The sequence below is a fragment of the Henckelia pumila genome, chromosome 4 (assembly GCF_033568475.1).
Source record: "Henckelia pumila isolate YLH828 chromosome 4, ASM3356847v2, whole genome shotgun sequence".
Lineage (NCBI taxonomy): Eukaryota > Viridiplantae > Streptophyta > Magnoliopsida > Lamiales > Gesneriaceae > Henckelia > Henckelia pumila.
In genome coordinates, this window is record NC_133123.1 from 36,762,217 (window position 1) to 36,785,489 (window position 23,273).

General features: G+C 33.7%; 3 protein-coding genes across 4 annotated transcripts; 2 read left to right on the forward strand and 1 right to left on the reverse strand.

Annotated features, from left to right (window-relative positions):
• Window positions 1-289: 289 nt before the first annotated feature.
• On the reverse strand, window positions 290-4,388 carry LOC140867517 (homeobox-leucine zipper protein HDG11-like). The gene is made up of 10 exons (XM_073272595.1): window positions 4,254-4,388; window positions 3,573-3,690; window positions 3,259-3,456; window positions 2,578-3,030; window positions 2,376-2,471; window positions 2,071-2,280; window positions 1,659-1,842; window positions 1,300-1,568; window positions 1,111-1,200; window positions 290-670 (listed from the first exon to the last, which is right to left on the reverse strand). Exons 1-10 carry the CDS (start codon window positions 4,364-4,366, stop codon window positions 290-292), a joined length of 2,112 nt encoding a protein of 703 aa, XP_073128696.1. The 5' UTR covers window positions 4,367-4,388.
• A 4,625-nt stretch (window positions 4,389-9,013) lies between these two features.
• Window positions 9,014-15,932, forward strand: LOC140862311 (ATP-dependent 6-phosphofructokinase 5, chloroplastic). Its single transcript, XM_073265324.1, has 13 exons — window positions 9,014-9,501; window positions 10,045-10,135; window positions 11,031-11,104; window positions 11,611-11,722; window positions 11,870-11,965; window positions 12,785-12,886; window positions 12,987-13,061; window positions 13,335-13,475; window positions 13,629-13,745; window positions 13,828-13,932; window positions 14,374-14,454; window positions 14,864-14,992; window positions 15,445-15,932. The coding sequence occupies exons 1-13, from the start codon at window positions 9,185-9,187 to the stop codon at window positions 15,610-15,612; spliced, it is 1,608 nt and encodes a 535-aa protein (XP_073121425.1). The 5' UTR covers window positions 9,014-9,184; the 3' UTR covers window positions 15,613-15,932.
• A 723-nt stretch (window positions 15,933-16,655) lies between these two features.
• Window positions 16,656-23,273, forward strand: LOC140866996 (14-3-3 protein 1). 2 transcript variants are annotated; one of them, XM_073272063.1, is made up of 5 exons: window positions 16,656-17,244; window positions 17,773-17,895; window positions 18,747-18,863; window positions 22,627-22,676; window positions 23,104-23,273. In XM_073272063.1, exons 1-4 carry the CDS (start codon window positions 16,768-16,770, stop codon window positions 22,645-22,647), a joined length of 738 nt encoding a protein of 245 aa, XP_073128164.1. In that variant the 5' UTR covers window positions 16,656-16,767; the 3' UTR covers window positions 22,648-22,676; window positions 23,104-23,273. The 2 variants fall into 2 exon arrangements, with proteins under 2 accessions (XP_073128164.1, XP_073128162.1); XM_073272061.1 differs by lacking the exon at window positions 23,104-23,273 and having other exon boundaries at window positions 16,657-17,244; window positions 22,627-22,960.

The following is a 23,273-nucleotide window of genomic DNA, read 5'->3' on the forward strand; positions in this document are numbered from 1 at the left end:
ACAAGATGTATCTGTATACGTATATGTTGATGAAGTCCATAAGGTTCTACAGATTTTTCTATTCTTGCATTGCACACAATGCCCTTGTGTGTGGAATAAAGTTTAGGATTTTGGTATTTGAAATAAGATTTTAGTTTTTTCATATGTTGATATAAATGTAGTCGGGTCAAGATAATTTTAATGTTCATCATCTGATAAGCTCAACTTAACAAAATTCTTGCATTAATTGCACTCAATTAATGCCCTTGTGGGTAGATACGTACATATATATATTGCAATGAAGTATATATCAATCTACTTCCGCACAGTTAAGAGCCAATCTGATTTTTTGGATGGTTGAGCTTAAGAGAGCATGCACGGTGGCTATCGACTCCATGCTTGGCTGCTTTGGTATGGTGCTGCAGCACACTAATATTTGAAAAGCAATAGTTAATAGAGAACCACTGGAGTTGCATGTACCTGAACTAGTTGAAGCTCCAATTCCCTTGTCCGAACGACCATCGGTGGAAATCAGGTAGCCTGATGGAAGTATTGGGATCTTCTTTGTGTCCTCACCAATCACAGCAGAATTGATCGCTTGCAACTCTATTGGGGCATAGATCATCATGGCCCCTAGTGGATCGACGCAACTCTCTTGAAGCATCAACATGTTCTCTTTAGGTACAGAAGGCTGGTGAGCAGAGTGCAGATTCAATGTTTTCAGAGAGACAATATGAGAGAGTCGAAGATTACAAATTATGCATTCATGTTTATGTGGAACAAAATATTTTCAGCACGACACGAGGAGGACCGATCATGATCCTCAATCAATATGGCTCATGCGCGTTGGACTAAACAACAGAAGATATATCTATTACATATTTAAAAGTGTGAAATAAAAAGGTAAAGTTGCATTGTATTAGAAGATAGGAATATTTATATATTATGGCCGGCCGACGACATTAACAGTTCATATACTCAGTTATGCAACAAATTAAAGTCATACATATCAAACATAAGTCAGAAAAAGATTTATGTTAGATGTTGAACTAAAAAATTCTTGAAAATGTCTTCAGATGCACAACACTTGGACCCGAAAAAAATATAGAACCTTAACCAAGAATACTTTACCTGGATGATAGAAATGCAATTTCCAGGATGAGTCCCAGTCGAGATGTGGGCGATTTCATTCACAGAATTTCCATTTGATAAGATGTCCCACTGTATAAAAAAAAAAATGCATTTTTTAAGCATGTGAAAAGCAAATGAAACTTACTATCTATTGAAAACTTAGTTTAATGAAAAGCAAATAAAACTTACCAGAGCTCTTTTTTTCTCATCTTTGAAGAAGTTGAAGAGATTCTCATAAGACAGGGGAAGCCAAAGACAGGTAGCTGCGCAAACAATCAAGCCATAAGGTTGTCCTTGCCCATTGCTTTTACGGAGCGAGATCCGAACTCCACTGTTATTCATTGCTGACCAGTGGGGGAAATCTAGTTCTTCCGACATACTTAACATCTCACAGAAATTTTTTACCATTCTGTGAGAAAGCTTCATTAAGTTCCTCCGACATTCAGTCGATTGGATAACTGAACGAAGAAAGAAAATTACCAACATTTATTGCTCGAGTAGGAGTATCAAAACCATCACATTGTGACAATAGAGTGATATATTAATACCTCCTTCAAGTTCATGCTTAGACGCCATAGTTAGCCCCATTGAGAGTGCGAATCTCTCGCACATCCTCTGAAGAGTAACGATCCACCTTTTAGCTCCATAAGCTTGACAACCCAAAACTAGATCTCTATACAGACGATTCGTCGATGATTTGTCATCCACTTCAACATGCTCAATCCATGTAATCTACAAGAAAAATAGCATGCCATAACAAGAAGTAGGTATATTGCCATAATATTTATTGACAGTCCTATTTTGGCTCTGCTACAATAAAAGGTATGCATGAAGTAGAACTCGAAATGGTTACTTTTATTCGTTATAAGTAAAAATTTGAGAAAATAGGACCAAAATCAAACGAAATACAATCATTTTGTAATAGTTGACATAAAATGAAAAGGTCTCCACATAACTAACAATAGATTTTCCATTTGACATATCTTCGACCATACATCCTGAGGGAAGTTTCCAAGAGCGAGTGGGAGCTACTTCTTGGAGCTCTTTGATGAAATCATAGGAAACATCTACCATCACCCAAGTATTTGAGTTAAGCTGCCGGCAATAGCGAATGAGAAAAAACTCTCGAGGAGCCACAAGAGGAGACAAGATGTGGATTTTTTCATATATCTGTATAAACACGGACAGTCACACATCAAACCTCCATCAGCACTGAAAGATATTTTTTTAAATTAACACGCTTCAAGTAAATTTTAAATCTTTACCAAACTTAAAGAACCATCAAATTTTCCAATATCAATTATGCCGTGGATGGACCTTGATTTTGTGACAATAGTTGGAAAAATGTCCTCTCTTTTATTCTGAAATATAATTAGCATAACAGACTTAATTCCACTTAAAACAAGTGGTTAGATGGTCATATTAATAAGTAAAACATCTGAAAAATGAGAGTCTCGGAATTTATACCGGATCAAGAAGCATTTCAATTAAGTCCAACGCAGCCATTGCCACCTCTCCTGAATCTTTCGATGATTCAGTCCGAGCATTTGAAGTTTTTAAATGGACCGCCTTTGGAAAAAGTTTATCATAACTATCGCGATGTAGCATATATCTCCCATCCAGGGCGGACTTGATCCACACAGGCTCTTTCATGCGTAAAAGATCCACAAGTTCATCCATGGCACTAACAGCTGCCTCAAAAATGACAGCTTCATCCATCTCCTTTATTTGATTCAAACGATGCTGAGATATGGGAGTCGTCGAATTCCATGGTAGTTGTTCAGGATCAAATGGAGCAGGGACTCCCGTCTCAATATCAAGAAAATTATTTACTCGCATATTTGAGAAGGAATCCACTCCATGCAGAGGCATAGTCGATTTTCGCATATTATTGGAAAGGATGGCGATAATTCGTCCATGCTGCAAAAGATCACCGAAAAATATCAAGAAATTCAATCACAAGTTAATATTAAACACGAAAGGTTTATTGAAATATTGTCCCACGTCGGAAGGATATAATTCTTGGGAGCCCTTAATATAGATCCAAGACAACCCTCACCTCTTGAGCTAGCTTTTGAGGTGAGTTAGGTCCAAATCTCATTTCTAACAAGGTTTGTTTTAGCACACTTTTTTTTAAACAATAACAACAGTCACCTTTTCTTTCAATAATACATTTTCCATCCTCAATCTCTGTAAACTACACTCTTTCTCTCCTTCCCCGAGACCTGAACCATTGCAAGATGAACAAATGACGTTTTTCAACGCCTCGCGCATTGCAAGATTTTCATAGTGAATTCTTTCATTTTCAGATCGGATGACACCGTTGTCTGCTCTCTCATTCAGAGCCTGCAATATATTGCCGGTAAAGTAATTAAATCACTACAACATGAGTGACCAAACTTGAACAAAACACAGCTTCTACGAAAAAAGTTTGTACTATGTAAATATCAATTAATTAGCACCTTAGTTTGAGTTCTTTTATTTTGAAACCAGAACTTTACTTGCTTAAGATCAAGGCCTAGTTTCCTGCTTAATTGCTGCCGTTGGTTCTCATCTGGGTGTGGACATTCCTTGAAAAATCTGAATCAAAATGAATAATAAGGAAATCCTTTTCGAAGAAAGATAAGCAGAAAAAAATCAGGTATTTAAAATATCAAAGAAATATTTGAAATCCCATAAACTTGCTGAATATATATTTTTCAATTCAATAAGCAAAAAATGTACAGTTGAAACAAGAATTCGGATATAATAAAGTGCATGTCTTAAATTTTTGTGCTATCCAACGGTAACAAATATAAAATAACATGTGAAAGATCTCTTTTCTCATTTGCGAAACTCAAAAAAGTTCACTTGTTTTGATAAACTTTGCCTGCAGTTGATCAACAAAGTGTTTCACATCATTTTTCGGAAAAAATGACCCCATCTCATGAACAAAAAGCATAATCATTATAAGAATCTTAACAAAGACAAAAAAAAAAAAATCTCATTTTCAAATAGCCAGTGAGTACAAATACATAAAGCTCTGATTAGACTGAAGATTTTAAGTTCAGAAAACTAAACAAAAATACGAAAATATTGATATCCCTTGAGAATAAAACATTTCTACTAATACGTATGAATTCTAATTAAGTTCACAAATATACGCTTCGAGTTGCTGAATTTGTCGCAAAGAGTGCCGATGGTATTGTTTGTTGCCCTTCCGATTGAAAAATGTTTCTTCATCACCCGATCCACGTCCTCCTCCAGCAAGATTCATTTCTTTGTTTAAAGTAGAGACGTTTCTGGATCCTAATTGCGCATGAATTTACCACCTTTAACAAATAATGGAGGAAGCATATATCAAGAAACAGTAAAAACACTGGCAACTCGTATACTAACAAAAGGCTTATTACACGCTACATCAGGAGTGACTTTTTATACAAGATGTTCACACGAACGCCTGAATTCAAAACAAACAAAGTGAGGTTCATTCGTGATTTTTTAATTTGTTTTGATTTCAGATGTTCGTATGTACATTCTGTGTAAAATGCGCAGGAGGTAACATATACTCATGGTGTAGCATGCATCGACTGAATTAACTCCAAACACAAAAGGATAAAAAGACAAACAAATAACACACACATATATATACAGTTTTGATCATCTCACGCACCTTAGTGTGCGGGGATCCATTGGCACCAGCTGTTGTACATGTATAACTCTTCAAAAATACTGAATATGGAATTCTACGAGAAATAACATGGATATACTTAAACAGATCAATAAATTTGGTTTTTGGCTTGCGCGATCAGTCACTTGAAATATGTCACTTACTGTAACGACGAGTTTTACGGGGCCAAACTTCAAAAAGAAACAATTAAAGAAACACGATGTAGAAGATGCATCATTATCAAGAGATCATATGTACATCATGCTACTAATTAATATTTATTGGTATTCTTTCGAAATTAAAAAGGAACAGTGATTCCCCATTAATAGTATGAAATCGTACGTATACGAATGATTCCTAATCTTCCTTAATTTCATTGTCTTAACTGCTTGCTGATTAATAAATGTATGATTCTTGCTTCCGATGTAGCCATTAATTTTCGCAATCTCCTGTTCATTAATGAGGATTCTGATGACACATTACATTAGTATGAATTAGTAGTGAATCCAAAAATATGCTATATATTCGCTTATATCATTACATGTTCATTTAAGAAGAAGATACTTATCTTGTAAGAAAAGATATTTAGAAGAAAGATGTGATACACGTGGAAACAATTTAATTTGAAATAAAATTTAAGTACAACATGCGATTTATAGCCTAACCTCATGTCATTTTTTGTCAAATGTAATCCACTTCAACTTATTCTCCTAAAAAAAACTCGGAACATCAAAACAATAACAAATTAATGGAAGATGAACCAAATATCAATTAACAAGAGTGAATTAAAAGTTATTTTAAGAATAAATATGTGTTTGGATAACTATTTTATAAATTTTTTTTTAAAAATTTCAAAAGTAATGGTGTTTTTTTTAGGCAAAAGTAATGATCGATGTTTATGTTTGCATTCCATAATTCTATTATAAAAACATTTAAAAATACTTATCAAGTGTTCTTTAAAAACTATACTTTTCAAAAATATTTTTCAAAAACATTTTATAAAAATTTTATCCAAATATCTACTTTAAATTTTTTCACTTATAAAACACCAAAATCACTTTTAAAAAGAGTTATTTGCACAAAACACCCCTGTGAAATATTGAAAATGCACACTTCTCCCCTGTAAATTTTAATAGGTATATTCAACCTTGACCTTTTATAAAATTAGCACACGTGCCCCATCATATGAGTGATTGTTGCGCACGCGCCCCTCATGTGACTCTAGCATTTTGATTTTTTTTGCACCAAATACCCATGTGAAATATTAAAATTACATATTTGACCCATTGAGAGTATAATTTTTAAATTTATTCAACCCATAAGATCCAATTATAAAATATTTATCAAACATTTACATTTTATGAATTTTTTATTTTTACTTCAAATTTATTATTATTAATTTTTTTTGTTTTTAAATTTTTTTTACTTTATCTTGATATCATTATTTTATTAAACTCACTTCGTGCTTTCAACTTTTTCATTAAATATGTATCCATAAACAATAATTTAAATACGTAAAGTAACAAAATATTGAACTAATTAAAATGATAAGTTCAAGAATATTAATTTTTTGATTTACGACTATATAATATTGAACCAAAATCTAAATTTTTGAAAAGATGTATTGCACAATTTATAATAAATACTAAAAAAATAAAATAGTTATATGATGATAACATTTTCTATTAATTCTATATTTAATTAAATAAAATAATATTTTTAATTAAATAACTATGAAAAATATTAATATTTTATCTTAGTATTAGGTATACGAAAAATATATTTTAAAAGTAATTTTTTTCATTATATAACCACTTTATTCTTTTTTATTTTTTATTGCAAATTGTGCAATAAATATTCTCGAAAAATTTATATTTTGATTAAATATATATAGTCTTAAATTGAAAAAGTAATATGCATGAACTTATCATTTTGGTTCAATATTTTGGTACTTTTAAGTTTTAAATCCTTGTTTATAAATGCATTTTAAATGGAAAAATTGGAAAGACGAAGTGATTTAATAAAATAATGATATCAAGATAAAGTAATAATATTTTTTAGAAACAAATTAATTATTAATAATAAATTTAAATAAAAATAAAAAATCATAAAATGTAAATGTTTAATAAATATTTTATAATTGGATTTTATGGGTAAAATAGATTAAAAATTATACTCTCAAGGGGTCAAATATGTGATTTTAATATTTCACAGGGGTATTTTGGTGCAAAAAAAAATCAAAATGTTAGTTCAGTTGCATGAGGGGCGCGTGCGCAATAATCTTTCATATGAAGGGGCACGTGTACTAATTTTATAAAAGATCAGAGTTGAAGATGCCTATTAAAATTTCATAGGGTACAAGTGTGCATTTTCAATATTTCATAGGGGTGTTTGGTACAAATAACTCCTTTTAAAAAACATCAAAAATGTTTTTAAAGTACATGTCCAAACGGGAGCTAAATAACCTTATTTCAATTTGCCAACCATAATTAAAATTTAATTATATTATATAATAAAATAATGACAATATTAAATAATAAAAACGAGGTGGTGAAATTAGGAAGACCGCAGAACAAAAATATTTCAATTTGCTAATTGTAAATTAAAATTTATCTTTATTAAAAAAATTAAAATTTATCTAACACGGATTAAATAATCTCAATCAATTTCAATTTGAATAATTAATAGTTTAATCCAGCCGTCATAATTACCATGATAAATAAATATATGCATAAAACCCAACGGAAGAAGCATACAGAACCTATTGAGAAGCAATAAAATTACAACCGAGGCCACAGAAAAACCGGTCGATAGCTAAAGGTATGCAAAGAAAATCACAATTGAATGTCCTGTCCTGCTTGGTAAAAATGAAAAATTTAAAATAATTTTATAATAAACTTCAATGAATTTATATAACAATTCGGGTTAATCATTTTCGTAAAGCAAAGATGAATATCCTCCATTGTGCAGTCGCAGCCCTGAGCTCGGAGCATGATACTGATTACTCACTAGCAAGTAGTTGTTATAAAGGTCATTGTGTAGTCGCGCAGGCTTGAGTCCGAGGCGTGACACTTATTTACAATTGCAATGAAATTGTAACAGATCTTATAGGGACCCATTGTGCAGTTGCGCAGGCTTAGATCCGGGGCATGACACTTATTTACTCACTAGCAATGAAATTACAATATAGACCACGAAAAATCAAAATTGAAAGTAACTTATTACTCACATAATATTAAGCTGCAATGAAATTGCAAGAGGTCACAGGAGTGACTTATTTACACTTAAAAAAAACAATAAGATAAGATATTAGATACTTCCTCATTCCCAATTATATAGTTCATGTTTTTTTTTGTTTGTCTCAAATATATAGTCATATATCATATTTAATAATATTTTTTACACTCATTTACTAATATATCCCTATTAACTACACATTAAAAATTGTGCAATCATTTTTTAATACATTAAATAGAGATGAAATAGAAAATTTTTTTAAAATTTATTTTTTCAATGATTTTTTTTAATCTGTGTAAAAAAAAAGGTAAGATTATATAATAGCGAGGAAGGGATTATAAATTTAAATTTAATAGAAGGGTGTGTAAAATTTGCTAACCATAATTAAAATTGATCTAGATTAGATTAGATATTAGATTCGAGAGTATAACAAATAGAGCTGTCAAACGGGTCAACCCATGGCGGGGCGGGCCGGCACACTAAAAACCCACCTTTTGGCGGGATGATGGCGGGCCGACCCACCATCTTGGCGGGCTGGAAATCCTCAACTCAACCCAACCCAAGATGGATTGTGGGTTAGGCGGACCGGCCCACGGGTTGGCTCATGACAAATAAAAATAAATAAATAATATTATAATTAATTATAAATATCATTTAATAAATAAATATTAATAGAAATATATTAATAAAAATTTTAGTTATTGATTTCATGTGTGTAAATTTTATATAAATTAATTAATACAAAAAAAAAAAATTAACAACTTTTACTAAAAAATACATATATCACATCAAAAATAAAAATAAATTATTAATTTTTCAGGTCCGCGGGACAATCCAGGCCCGTGATGGGCCAACCCACGCGATCGCAGGTTTAGGCGTGTTGACCCATCTTGGCCCACCTTTTGCTGGGTTGAATTATGTGGTGGGCCGGCCGACCCGACGGGCTAACCCATGTTGACGCTCTAGTAACAAAACAAACAACACCTACTAAATTTGATTTCAAACGTTGGAGTTCTAGTACATGACGGATCCTTGCTAAACCCAAACTCCCTCTCCTTCTCCGCCACCCCGATCTCTCCCTTTGTATATACATACACGTACATGTGAATTTACTCCTACCAAGTACAGCAATTTTCGATTCTGATTCTTTTTCTCTGATTGTTTTCCGTTGACCGAATCGATAATAACATGGGCGTGCTTTCGCCGGCGATTGAATCGAGGTTGATTCTTCCGCCGATGACCGCTCGCTCCGATCACGAGCTTTTCCCTTTCGGGTCGCTGTGTCTGGGTAAGAACACGAAGCGGAATGGGATTACGAAGAGGATTCGGGTGAAAGCGCAGCTTGAGAAGCAAGTATCTACCGCCGCCCCGAGCATTGATTTCAGCGACCCGGATTGGAAGTTCAAGTACCAGAAGGACTTCGAGTCGAGATTCAACATTCCGCATATCACCGATGTGTTTCCCGACGCCGTTGCGTATCCCTCCACGTTTTGCCTTAAGATGAGGTTTCTGCTCGGACTTCGAACTGATTAAGTATTAAAAATCTAATTTTTTTTTTTGGGTTCTGCTTATTAATTTGTTCTCCATGAGTTTCCTGTCATCTTAGAATATATACGTTTTTTTTTAATTCTGTTCATGATATTCCACCTATATTAGTTTGTCATTTCATGATGACTATGATCTGGGATAGTATTTTCTATGCTGGATTAAGGAAAACTCCTGTTAAATTGTCTCACGGATCCGACCTCACCATGAAGAAGTAATTATTACTTTTCATTCCAAATATGGATCTGTCAACCATCTCACAAAGAAGTACTCTTCTCATTTTGGAGTTTATAATTCAAAATCGCCAATAGTTTTCCTTCAATGCTGTTCTTTTTGTTTATGAAAATTTGTTACTATATTTTATCTTTTTCCGTAGAGTTAATGCCTGTTTCCATTAATCAGTGCAAGGCACTGATCAGCATGATAACTAATCGACCATTGGATTTTTTTTAACAATTGTGCTTTACTTTTTAGAAAATAATTAGCTTGAGATTGCATTACAGGACTCCTGTAAGTTCTGATTTTCCGAGAGGATATCCGTCGGATGAGGAATGGCATGGGTATATCAACAAAAACGACAGAGTACTGCTTAAGGTTAATAATGCTCTTTCTATTTTCTGTAGCTTAATTTCTTTGACCGTTTGTTTGGGACACCATTATCTCCTTAATCATTGTAGTAAGAATAAAGAATCAAATCCATCACAACAAATGAGAAGTATATTTATGAAATTATGATAAGTTCTCATCTGATTTTACTTGGCTCTAGGTCTACTAATTTATACAGAAAAATCAGACTTAATTCTAGGAACAATCCCTTAAGTTTAGGTACTAGACACTAATTATCCTTGATTACCCTATGTACTTAAGAAGCAAATATTCGCAGAATCTCTTCACAAACACAATATTTCCTTCTATTTTTGCTGCAATGCTGACGAATATTTAAATATTTCAAATTTTGAGAGGCTTTAAAATTGACAATAGATTTGTAAACATTGAAGAGCACCTGATCCCCTTTCTTTGTTATGTGTTCTAGTTCTTTGTTAAATTTTTATTTGATATATTAGTTAATTAATACTTGTAGTTATTTTCTTGTATTTTGGATATTGAAATCAGTAAAAATTTAATAATTAATATAATATTTCAAATTTTGTTATAATTTTTTTAATAAAGTAATTCTAGAAATTTAATTATTTATTCAATTATTTTTAGAATATATTACTAATTAATATATGATAAGGGCATTTTGGTAATCACGATATAATTAACGAAAGTAAACCATCAATTTAAAATCACCAAACATTATATAATATATCACACCGTATTATTTATCCTTATCTTTCATTTTATTATCACTCTTATTTCATAGTCTTTATCTATCACATTACACGAACCAAACGGTGCCTAGAGACAAACTTCTTTTCTTTCTGTCGAGCATTATTCTTTTTTGTGCTCATTGGTTCTGAATTTCTTTTCTATGCAATGATTTCAGGTGATCCGTTATTCGTCTCCTACATCCGCAGGAGCAGAGTGCATCGACGCAGATTGTACATGGGTAGAGCAATGGTAAATATACTGATTCACATTAAGCATGTTGCTTTGTCAAGAAACTTGATTATTTCCTTTCCAAAACCAAGAGTTAAACATCATTTGATATAGAGCTATAGAAATTATAGAAAGAGATCACATGAGATGAAAACTTGAAATTTCTGAATCTTGGAGCATTACTTTATCAATGATATTATTAGTTCTCTCTGAAGTTTTTATTTTCACAAGTGAAAATGCCATGTGCCAACTTATCTGAAACTATTCGGCATGATATGATCTCTACCCTTGATGTACACTTTTACTAAGGTTGAACCCTTGGAAGTGCCATGTTCCACAAACTCCAGTTGGCTTCTTTAACATGTCGAATGGGCCTGAAATTTTTGTTGTAGTAGACTGTCTGCTGGATCTTTTCATGGCGTGTAGAGTCAGTTTTCACACGATGTTATTATTTCTAATTTGGTAGGTTATAGAAAATTCCCTTTTATGGTAATTGAGGAATGATCTCAAACAATGCGTAATTTCAGGGTTCACCGTGCTGGGCCCCGAGAAAAAATATACTTCAAACCCGAAGAAGTGAAAGCGGCAATTGTTACATGTGGAGGCCTTTGTCCTGGTCTCAATGATGTCATACGACAGGTATTTCCATACCAGTGTACATTTTGATTTTGACATGTGTCAATAACATGATATTAAGCTGAAAAAGCTCTCGAATCATGCAATAGAAAAGAGACTAGTAAGGATTGTTGATGTTTTTAATATCTCTCTTCTTTGTTATGGTTGCAGATAGTCATCACTCTTGAGATATATGGTGTGAAAAAGATTGTCGGGATCCCTTTCGGGTATCGCGGGTTTTCTGACGTAGGTTTAGCTGAGATGCCGGTGAGCTTTTTGCTACTTAAAACATTTAAGCACACTAATCCAGTTTTTGAACAAGATGGTTGATTAAACACTTCATGCAGAAGCTATTTCTTCGACATGATACATCACCCAATCAACAAGAATTGTATCAAAGGCCTTAGAATCACAGAATTGAGCTAGAGACTATTATCATTTGGATTTTAGATGAATAATCGTTTCAAAATATCAAATGCATATAGTCATTAGGCATGCGGAATGAACCGGAGTGTACACAATTTCCTCGGGTTAAGAGATCATTAATTTTAAAGAGTTTTATTAAAGTTATCTAAAGTTCTCCGGCATTGGATGATAGTTTACGAATTGCAACTTTGGGTACATGGCAAAATTTGTTGCTCCAGCAGTGACTCGTCTCAGAAGGACTGAAGAACTTAAGATATTTGTTGTGCTAGTTGGTGATGAATGATAATTTTATAAGATTTATTTCTTCTTCTTTACTAGTTAAAATTTTAGTCTACTCCATTCACTAGTTAAACTTTTAGTTTTCTTGGTTAAACAATAAAAAAGAGAAATAAATGAATATTCAGAATAATCAGTAATAGAGAGTGAGCCAGTCTAATTGGTTCACTAAATTGTGCAAATAGGCGTAAATATACTGCTCTAACCCAATAAAAGCTGAGCCAACAAACTCTTTTTTTTATTATATACATAGGAAACAAAATTTTGTGAGATTCTAAATAGAAATTAAAAGCTTAATAGGATAATTAGTTAATTTAACAGAAGCATATGCCTTGTCCTTCGTTGTCTGCTAAAGCTTGACTGTGCTTTGGTGTGTCATATCAGTTATCGCGGAAAGTGGTTCAGAATGTCCATCTCTCTGGAGGGAGCTTGCTAGGAGTGTCTCGTGGGGGACCTAAAGTTAGTGAAATTGTGGACAGCATGGAGGTAAATATTAATGATGATCCCTCATTTCTCTGGTTTTGTTTCACTTAAAACTTTCTTTACGGTGAGGTGGTTTTGATACAAATCTAATAATTGATGGCAGGAAAGAGGAATCAATATGCTTTTTGTGCTGGGTGGAAATGGTACCCATGCTGGCGCCAATGCCATACATGAAGAGGTTTATAAGACCTTACTTACACAATTTAATTTCAGTCTCGGCTATCTTTATGTCATAGATAGCAAGTTTGATTTTGCGTTTGTACATTGTGCATTGAAGTTAAAACTAAAACTGGACAATGTTGTGACCTTTTTATTGTGGGATGATGATAATATGATGTATTCCATGTTTTAATTATTTGAGGAAAAATGTGTCCGTGCGTCCTTAGTTTTTGTAATACCTTCTTTAGTTGATCTAAAATTTTTATTTTTATTGTTGGTGGTTGATGTCCAGTGCCGTCAAAGACAATTGAAAGTGGCTGTTGTTGGTGTCCCAAAAACCATAGACAATGATATTCTGCTCATGGATAAAACATTTGGTTTTGATACAGCCGTTGAAGAAGCACAAAGAGCTATTAATTCTGCATATATTGAGGTGAAAATGGGCACTTTCTTTATCCTCATAAGTCATAAGTTTGTTTTTGATCATGATTTGATTATTTGTTCTCCAAGTCTCCACCTTTGAAGTTTGTTCCCCGAAACCCTTCCGTTTCTGTCCTTAGTTTAGATGATTCTCGTCATTTGACAGGCACACAGTGCTTATCGTGGTATAGGGATTGTGAAATTGATGGGTCGTAGCAGTGGATTTATTGCTATGCAGGCATCCCTTGCTAGTGGACAAATTGATATATGCTTGATTCCAGAGGTATTGATCTTTCAATCAACACTAAAAAAATTGCGGACTCATTTTGATTGGCTCATTCACGGTATTTTTGTGGCTGCATCAGGTGCCATTTAATCTTCACGGACCTCATGGTGTCTTAAACCATTTAGAATACCTTCTCGAGACGAAGGGATCTGCCGTTGTCTGTGTTGCAGAGGGAGCTGGGCAGGTCAGTAAGATAATATTTTACCTACGTGTGATTTCCTTGAGTAGGCAAATGCATGTGAAAATTCACTCTCCGCCATCTCTTGCGACATGATCGTATTGTCTGATTAAATTAAATATCATTTGGAATCTTCTAGCATTTGATATTTCCACGATACTTGCCAATGTTCTCTCTATGGAATCTTTCTTTCTTGTTCTCTTCCCATATTCTCCTGTATGCAAATCATCCTTCTTTTCATAGTTATCCATTGGAGGAGAAGTTCAACTTTCAAAATGATGCAGTTTCTTCTGGCTTAATATTTATTTACTTTGTGGTTTATTGGAAGAACATATATATTTTTCTATTCATTTTTTTTTTTGTTGGCGTGTGGCAACTCTTGATCCTCAACTCAAGAAGTATCTTTTCTCCTTTTTAACGGAAACACCATATTTTATTTTCTCACAGGACCTGCTTGTAAAAACCAATGCTACAGATGCATCTGGAAACATCGTACTCGGAGATATTGGTGTCCATATACAACAAGAGGTTTGTCACTACCTGGCTCTTGTTGTCAACTTGCTGTTAGTTGTTCTTTGGGGTATCGGGTGATGACGGTTTTGGATTGTAAGATATCCTGTATGGATTTATGTAATTTGCAAGCTATTAATTTATTTTGTACGAAGTAAACACATTTTCGGCCTGTCTGTCCTTTTCATTTGCTTTTGATTGTTGAATATTGCAAGTTTGTTCAGTAGTTTAATATTTACCCAAAGAAAGAATTACCTGATAAAGATATCATTTCTTATTAATATTACCCAAATAAAGAATTACCTGATAAAGATATAGGCATCTGCTCTGATGATGCATGCTTTTATGTTATACTCCTCTAGAGGCAATTGAATACTTGACCCTGGGTCCATCTCATCAGCATTACATCGTTTGTTGTATATTACAGGTGAAGAAGTTCTTTAAAGGGATTGGAAATCCAGCAGATGTGAAGTTCATTGATCCCACCTACATGATCCGTGCGTGCCGTGCAAATGCATCAGATGGAATCCTCTGTACTGTTCTTGGTCAAAATGCTGTAAGACTACTTGTGCCCGTTACTCTTTCGTTTATCTGCCCCCTGTTATGTTGCATCTCGGGATACCATTTTTCCCTTCTCCATTTTGGTCTGCGTTTCATAGATCCTTAGACTAAGGTTTCTACATAATGAAATGACTAATGAGTAGGGAATGCTGGATGGAATGGACATTCCCAGACCCATTCCATTCTTTTGTTTGGTACAGCCTCGGAAATGGGAACTCCCATTACTATGTAAATGCTTATTCCCACGAACATGGGAGTAGACATTCCCACCGTATTTGTTAAAATATAAAATAATAGATAAATAAATAAAATACTAATAATAATTATAGAATACAAATATTGATATTGCTTAAAAAAGAATAACGATTTTATAATAAGTATTATTCTTTTGTTTAACCGGATGATCCTGGAAACCATTTCACTCAATACACGAAACTCATGTTACAGGTTCATGGTGCATTTGCCGGGTACAGTGGCATCACAGTCGGAATCTGCAACACACATTACGTCTACTTTCCTATCCCTGAAGTCATCGTGCAACCCAGAATAGTCGACCCCAACAGCAGGATGTGGCATCGTTGTTTGACGTCCACTGGCCAACCAGACTTCATCTAATCGATAGGAGGCGAAACTAATTATACCCTAGAAACATGAGTTTCGTGTTGTATACTAGTGTTGCCGATAGCCAGTTTTCCAGACTGCATCCCCATTTTTTTCCCAAGTGTACAGCATTCACGATGCCATTTCTATTCTGGCATGCAGGTAATAAAACTTAGAAAAAGCATTTCTATGACTTTTTAGAGGAGAGGAAGTTAAAGGAAACTTTGCCCCCACTGATTGGGGTTGTTACATGCTGTTTATTATTCATCAGAGAACAAATTAACTCTAAATTTTTGTTATTTTAAACTTTAATAATTGATGGTATTTCTATAGCATCTAAGTCCTCTTTTTCTTCATTTTTTTTTTCCTAATGTTAAACTTTATCACAAAATAAGAACTTGATTTTAAAATATGATTATGTTATAGATCATAAAAGAAAATAGATTGTCACAATTTTCACTCTAATTAAACCTATTTATTGGGACAATTAACATAATATAAATCTTCAGAGACATTATTGTGCCATACTTATCTTCATATGAAATATTTTAAATCTAATTATAAGTAACAATAATCTCTACAACAAGAAATTATCTATAAATGCTCTCGTTAGATGATCCTTTACACGACAATTAATTCGTTAAAATTTTGACAATGATTTTCGATTCATTAAATGTTCAATCCGACAAGACGATTGTTTAAAAAATTCATCGACTAGTTAAAACACGATTAATGCTACATGTACAACCAAATTTGTACAACAATTTCTACACCACAAAAAATTCAATACAAAATTTCAATTTATCAAATCTCACGATAATTAAATGCAAAATCTCACGATATCATATCAAAATCTCACGAGATAATAGCAAAATATCACAGTATAATTATTATAAACATCATTGTACGATATATTGATTATACCTTTAATGTTATTTTAAAACATTTGTGGTAAAATATCACCGAGGAAAACTCATTTTAATTTAATCAAAATATTTATTAAAAAAAAAGAAAAAAAAAGCATTCATTCATTATAAAAGATAGCGACCTCAAAAAATTGGGTGACAAGACAAGTGAATCCCTTGCCACCTCTTATATATTTTCTCATAAAAAACTTCCCAATTTCAATTCAAATCCCTAAACTTGGCAAAAATCTCAACCAGTTCTCCCATGGCTTTGAGTCGCGAGCAGTATCTCTACATGGCTAAGCTAGCCGAGCAAGCCGAGCGCTACGAAGAGATGGTTAAGTTTATGGACAGCCTTGTTATCAGCTCCGCCGGCGCCGAGCTGTCCGTCGAGGAGCGCAACCTTCTCTCCGTCGCCTACAAGAACGTTATCGGCTCCCTGCGTGCAGCTTGGCGGATTGTCTCCTCCATCGAGCAAAAGGAAGAGGGCCGTAAGAACGACGACCACGTTTTGCTCGTCAAGGACTATAGATCTAAGATCGAGAACGAGCTGTCGCAAGTCTGCGCCGGAATTCTCAAGATCCTTAATGATCATTTGATTCCTTCGGCTGCTTCTAGTGAATCGAAGGTCTTTTATCTGAAAATGAAGGGAGACTATCATCGGTACTTGGCCGAGTTTAAAGTTGGGAATGAGCGCAAAGAGGCTGCTGAGGATACTATGCTGGCTTACAAAGCCGCGCAGGTTTGTTCTTTGCTTTCTTTTAACGGATATGTAGTTATGCAAGTAGTTTGGATCCCCGTCTTTAATGATTTTTCATGTTCCCAGTAGTCTTTTAATGATACGGCGGGGTAAAGCATTGTATTTTGATGATATTTTGGATGGGAAATGACTGAATTGTTATGCCTTTTGTATTTGTGTTTTGGCTATTAGCTTGTAGATATAACTTGATTTATCTGTCGAAGATTCGTGTTATTCTTGCTATCGTGAAAAGATTTTCTATTCATACTTTATGTATGCTCTGAAATCTGAATTGGTGGCTCAGTTGTATTTTTTGAAAAAAAAAAATAATAATATTTGCGAATTGGAGCTTATGTTTATGTGGAAATTTTACAAGCCCGTATAAGGTTCGCTTGAGAACTCATGTTGTATACAATCTTTTTTTAGTAAAATGTTAGAAAGTTGAATAGAAAGCTGGATGCATCAATCTTATTGATTCTATAATTTGAATTTTTTATAGAACTTTTTTTTTATGTTTTGCATTGTTCACAGGACATTGCACTTGCTGATCTTCCTCCAACTCATCCAATACGATTGGGCTTGGCTCTCAATTTCTCAGTTTTTTACTATGAAATTCTGAATTCATCAGAGAAAGCTTGCAGCATGGCCAAACAGGTTAGTTAAGGGTACTACAAAAGATTGCTTCATCCTATCTCCCTTGCTCTCGAAGAATTTATTGTCTCCCTCCTTTCTTCAATTTTTTTTCCCAATTTATTGTGTTCTGAATTTCAAGAGTTTTCAGGTTTTTGTTTATACTTTTCTGAATTTTACATGCATTTAAGATAGGTGTGAATTGTGATTGGTGATAAATTACAATTTTTTTGCTTTCTGGAACAAACTCAATTACTCCATTATACATACTGTGTACAAATACTTTCCTAGAAATTATGTGTTTATTGGTCCGTGTGAATCCTGTGAACTTTTCCATACATCAAAATTCACTTTTTTCTTGCAATGCATTATCGAATTTTTGTAGTTACTCCAAAGCTTTGACCAAGTACGTAGTTTTGAGGGTCCCAGATAAAAACGTTAAATCTGTGTCAGAGAGTTGATCGATCATAACTCTCAATTTATATTGGTAGGTACCAGGAGCATTACCAATATGAACGTGTTAATTGTTATGTTTCTATGTTGGGCCAATTCAAAATCTTGTGTGCCTTTTGTGTCTCTTTCTTCCATATATCGGCGGAGACTACACCATGTACATTGGTACAAGAGAGTTTTAGAAGAAAAACAATCAGTTTCAGTCTCACAAAAAATTATCTTGTTAATTTTCTGAAATAGCTTTTACTGCCTTTCATAATTACAATGCAAGTAAATCCACTAAAATCAACCCTGATGAGATAATTACAGGTAAACTTAGGTGGGATTTTTTTAAATAATCTTTTCATGTCATTTGACTTTTTCTTATACATTTTATGTCTGGAAACTTTTTTTTTTTTTTTTTTTTTTCCCTCGTCCTGCAGGCTTTTGAGGAAGCCATTGCAGAGTTGGATACATTGGGCGAAGAGTCATACAAGGATAGCACTCTCATCATGCAACTTCTCAGGGACAATCTCACTCTTTGGACTTCCGATATGCAGGTTAGCAAATTATTTCCAGGCATTCGTTTATATAACAAAAGAAAAACATCTTAATTCCTGTATTTTTTTAATCTGCGTATTTTAATTTTTGGTAATCTTGTCAGTTGTTTGAAAGTTCTTTGCAAATTTAGTATGTCTGAGCTTCGATAGTATAATGGATCTTTTTTTACTTGGACATAGTGATAGGGGTGGGCATTCGGGTATGGGTACCCGATACCCGACCCGATCGGTTTATTTTTTAAGTTGGATCCAGGTGATACCCGGCCCCGAATTATATACAAGTTGGGTCAGGGCTTGGAGTTTTACTAACTGATGCCCTATCGGGTACTTGGATAAAGTTTAATTCTATGTACTTTTAAATATAATAATATAATACTATACTATAACTTAAATTAATTAAATAAACACTACTTTCGATCATGACATTATATTAAAAAAAAAAGAAATTAAACTAATATTTTGCCAAAATAATGAAATTATAGATGCCATGTCAGTTCAATTATCTAAATTTCCAAATCATAATGTTTAATAGAGGAATGATACCCCGCACCCTAGGGTGCGGAGAATACATGGCGCCAGCTGACGTGGTACCCAGCTGATGCCCACCTCATTTTTTCTTTTCTTTTTTAAACAAAAATTTTGGGCCCAATTTATGAAGAAGTTTCACGCTCTGCTCTTTCGTCTTCTTCGCTCACTCCACCCCTTACTACCCATCTCCTTCACTACTCCTTCACTAGTCACTGCCCATATCCTTCACTACTCGGGAATGCGGAACTGAATCAAGAAGAAAACCAAGCACGAGAAAATTTCCAGCCGCGTACACCACCGCCCACCCACCTCCGCCTCCACCAGCCGAGATCAGACCTCGGATGGAAGAGTCTAGATTTTGGCATCTACATTGAGGGGCCAAACATGGTGCAGGTAAGGGCAGCCGCCGGCGAGAATAGAGAAACCACCGAGGTTTGAGCGCCAGATCTGGAATTTGGGGAAATCAGAGATGGCTGGACAGGCCGGGGGAGACTGCTTGAGATTTTCTGGTTCTAGAGGTGATGGGTGACCGGGCAATATGGGCGGGATGGGCTATTGCCAGTCGGGATGAGATGGGCGTGAAATATTCATTTTAGTTTTTGGTTGAAAAGTATATAAATATATTGAAGTCCATATTAAAATATATTATCAAATATCCCGTATTTTCATGATTATTAATAAATATATTTGAAGTATATTATATAAATTTCATCAAATGTTGTAAAGTTACCTCTTGTAGTTCATAAATTAAATAATGTTCAAACATGTTCGATATGCCCTTTATAAATGGACATTTGTTTTTCATATACATATGGCAAATGATATAAATTATTTATATATCATTTCCCAAGTTCTACCAACAACTTAATTTTTCCGTGTCCTCATATTTGCGACCAAATTCAATAAAAGCACATTTTTTAATATCAAATTACTTTCTCACAGATTATTTATATCATATATTCTGAAGACATCTCTATTTATAATTTTTATTATGAATTATGACATTAAAATATTTTTTGAATAATAGTATATCAGGTACCCGGCTTTATTTGGATACCTGGTATTATGCGGGTCACAGTCGTGTATTTTTTCTCCTACCCGATTATAACTACCCAACCCCAACGTAACCCGGCCCTCCCCACCACTACGTAGTGATTTGTTAATGCCATTAATTATGTGGATCATAATTGCTGGTTTATAAGTTTAGAATATCTCAAAATTTTCCAATTCAAACTTTCTGCATCAATGTTGTCCATAGACCATAATGGTCATAGTATGTCATTGTTATGTGTTTATGATATGGATTGTGTTGTGGGTTGTTGGACAGTGAAATCCTCTAAGAATCCTCCTTTAAACTTTTTGTTATATTCCATGTTTGGATTTAGAACCTTGCGAATTATGATTGAGTGATACTTGAGGCTCGTTTAAGAAGAGAACCTCTCTCGCAAAGAGTAAATTGTTTATTGAAATTCTTAAGAATCCTTACTGCATCTAGTTCATACAATGGAAATGGAAAAGCCCCAGCAAGATAAACTGAGAGAAATCATACCAAATATTAAAAGATACAATGGAAATGTCGAGATTTGGAAATTATCAATTTTTATTACTATGGAAATAACTAAATCTTTCTTGCTCAATCTTGAGCCTTCAACTTTCCACGGGTAAAAACTGATAAACTTTGGGCCTGTTTATCAGTTCTTGCTCGTGGCCCACTTCCTATATGTGGCTCGTGACACTCATGTTGTGCAAACTGATACCTAGATGTATTGCTATGTGACCTGACTTCATTTGGAAATTTACCATTTAAAGACTAGAAGTTACAAGGGAAATGCGATTCAAAGGTTTAGAGCCTGTTTGGATACAAAAGCATTTTGCTTTAAATTTTTAAAATTGTTTTTTTTAAGTTAACTTTTAAAAAGGCTTTTTTAAGTAGAAGTTGTGATAATTTTTTAATTGGATAAATAGATAAAAAAAAACACTTTTTTTTTAAATTTAAGTTATTAGAAAAGCACTTGAAAAGCTGTAAAGATGGACTTTTAGAAAAACACTACAAATAAAAAACATTTTTTTTGAAAAAAAAAACTTTTTATCTTTTAGCCTTTTAATCCAAATGCACTCTTATTTACCTAGGGCCTGGTTTGCTACACTACTGTTGAACGTTTTGGTTTCAATAAAGTAAAACACTCTTTTGGTACATTCATAGATCATAGTACAAAATCTCATAAGATGTGCACCTTAGCTCAAGGAACGACAAGGTTCTGACCACACCTTTAATTTGTACGGAGATGTCAGTGCTTAGAGTTTAAGTAAAATACTCTTTTGATACATTTAGTGTAAAAGCCTATAAGATGTGCACCTTAGCTCAAGGAGCAACAAGACTTTCACTGCACCTTTATTTCGTATGGACTATGGAGATATCATTGCTTACATTTCTCCTATCCTAACTGTATAAGCTCTCATTCCTTAAACTTCTAGCTTCTCCTTAATTGCCACAAGTTGCCATGTGCTATACGGCATCAGATTGTCAATCAACACAAGTATAAACATTTTTCTAAATGTAAATGTGTTTGTAATTGCTTTTTTTTCCTTTTATGATACTGAATTTAACTTTTTGGTCCATGCTTGGAAACCAATGACACTATGAAATCATACAGTAGCAAATTTATATACACTTTACTGTTCAATACCATTATTTTAGTTCATTAAAATAAAAAGGAAAACATTTTGTCCTTCGATAAATAAAAAGACAAAGGAAGACATCTTTGACAAATTTGGAAGCTCTGGCTAGTGATTATCGGAACTTCGTCGTGGAATTTGATATACGAAATATCCAGTATTTTCCTATATTTGATTATTGATCTATGATTTACTGACTTCACGGTTCGATGTTTTTGACACCTTTTGGCTTCTGGTTGTTCTTGATTATTTGTTCATGAAGAGAGTCAAGCTAGCTTTCAATTTTCCTCGCTTTTTTGTTTTTTTGTTTTTTTACCCCAAAAGGAGCTTTTCTCTGTTAATAAGTTGCTTCATGCTTCCCTCTGATATTATTTCTCATCATTGAGTATGAGTGACAGGACTGCTCTCCAAATATGATCATAGATTTTTTCAATCTGTTGATACGTCTATGTTTCTTACAATCTTACTTCGAATGTAATTTAAAAAAAAAAAACAGTTTATTTAATAGGAAAAAAATTAAAATTCCGGTAAATTAACTCAGTGTTCGATGACCATGCAGGACCAAATAGACGAGGCTTGAACCAATGGCTTTATGTGTGTCTCAAGGAGGTGGGTTTGAATGTCATTATCTCTCTGTAATTTCCATATACTCGACTGGTGGTGAATTTGTGTACTTGGTATTGTGTTTTGGTACCTGTTTTATTAAAATTGTTTGGGAGTGCATAACTATCCAAAGTCAATTTCTCACGATTTCGAAGAAAGTAGGACAGTCAGATGAAAGGTATGTAGTTTCCTTCATTAGTCAACTTCATCTCTCGATGCCCCAGGAAATTTGTTTGTGGAGAAATGTAACGCTTAAAATATTTTTATTATTAGCTTTGATTTCTATTTAACATGATGAATTGATGATGATGGTCTGACTGAATTCTTGTTTGAGGATTTGAAAATTTGCATGATTTTGACGTTTTGAGTCTTGCTTCTCGATCTTGACTCGATTTGGGAGATAGAAAATTTGTGTATAAACTCGGATTTACAGGTGCAAATGGTGAAAGAAGAGCGAATAAATTACAATCTACACCTTTGAATTACTCTAAAAGTTGCATGGAGATTGACTTGGGCTGCTGTTTGGTCCTATTTTATAGTACTTTTGAGGGTAGGAAGTGTAATTTACCTTTTTTTAAGGGAAATATATTTTTACTTTTTGAA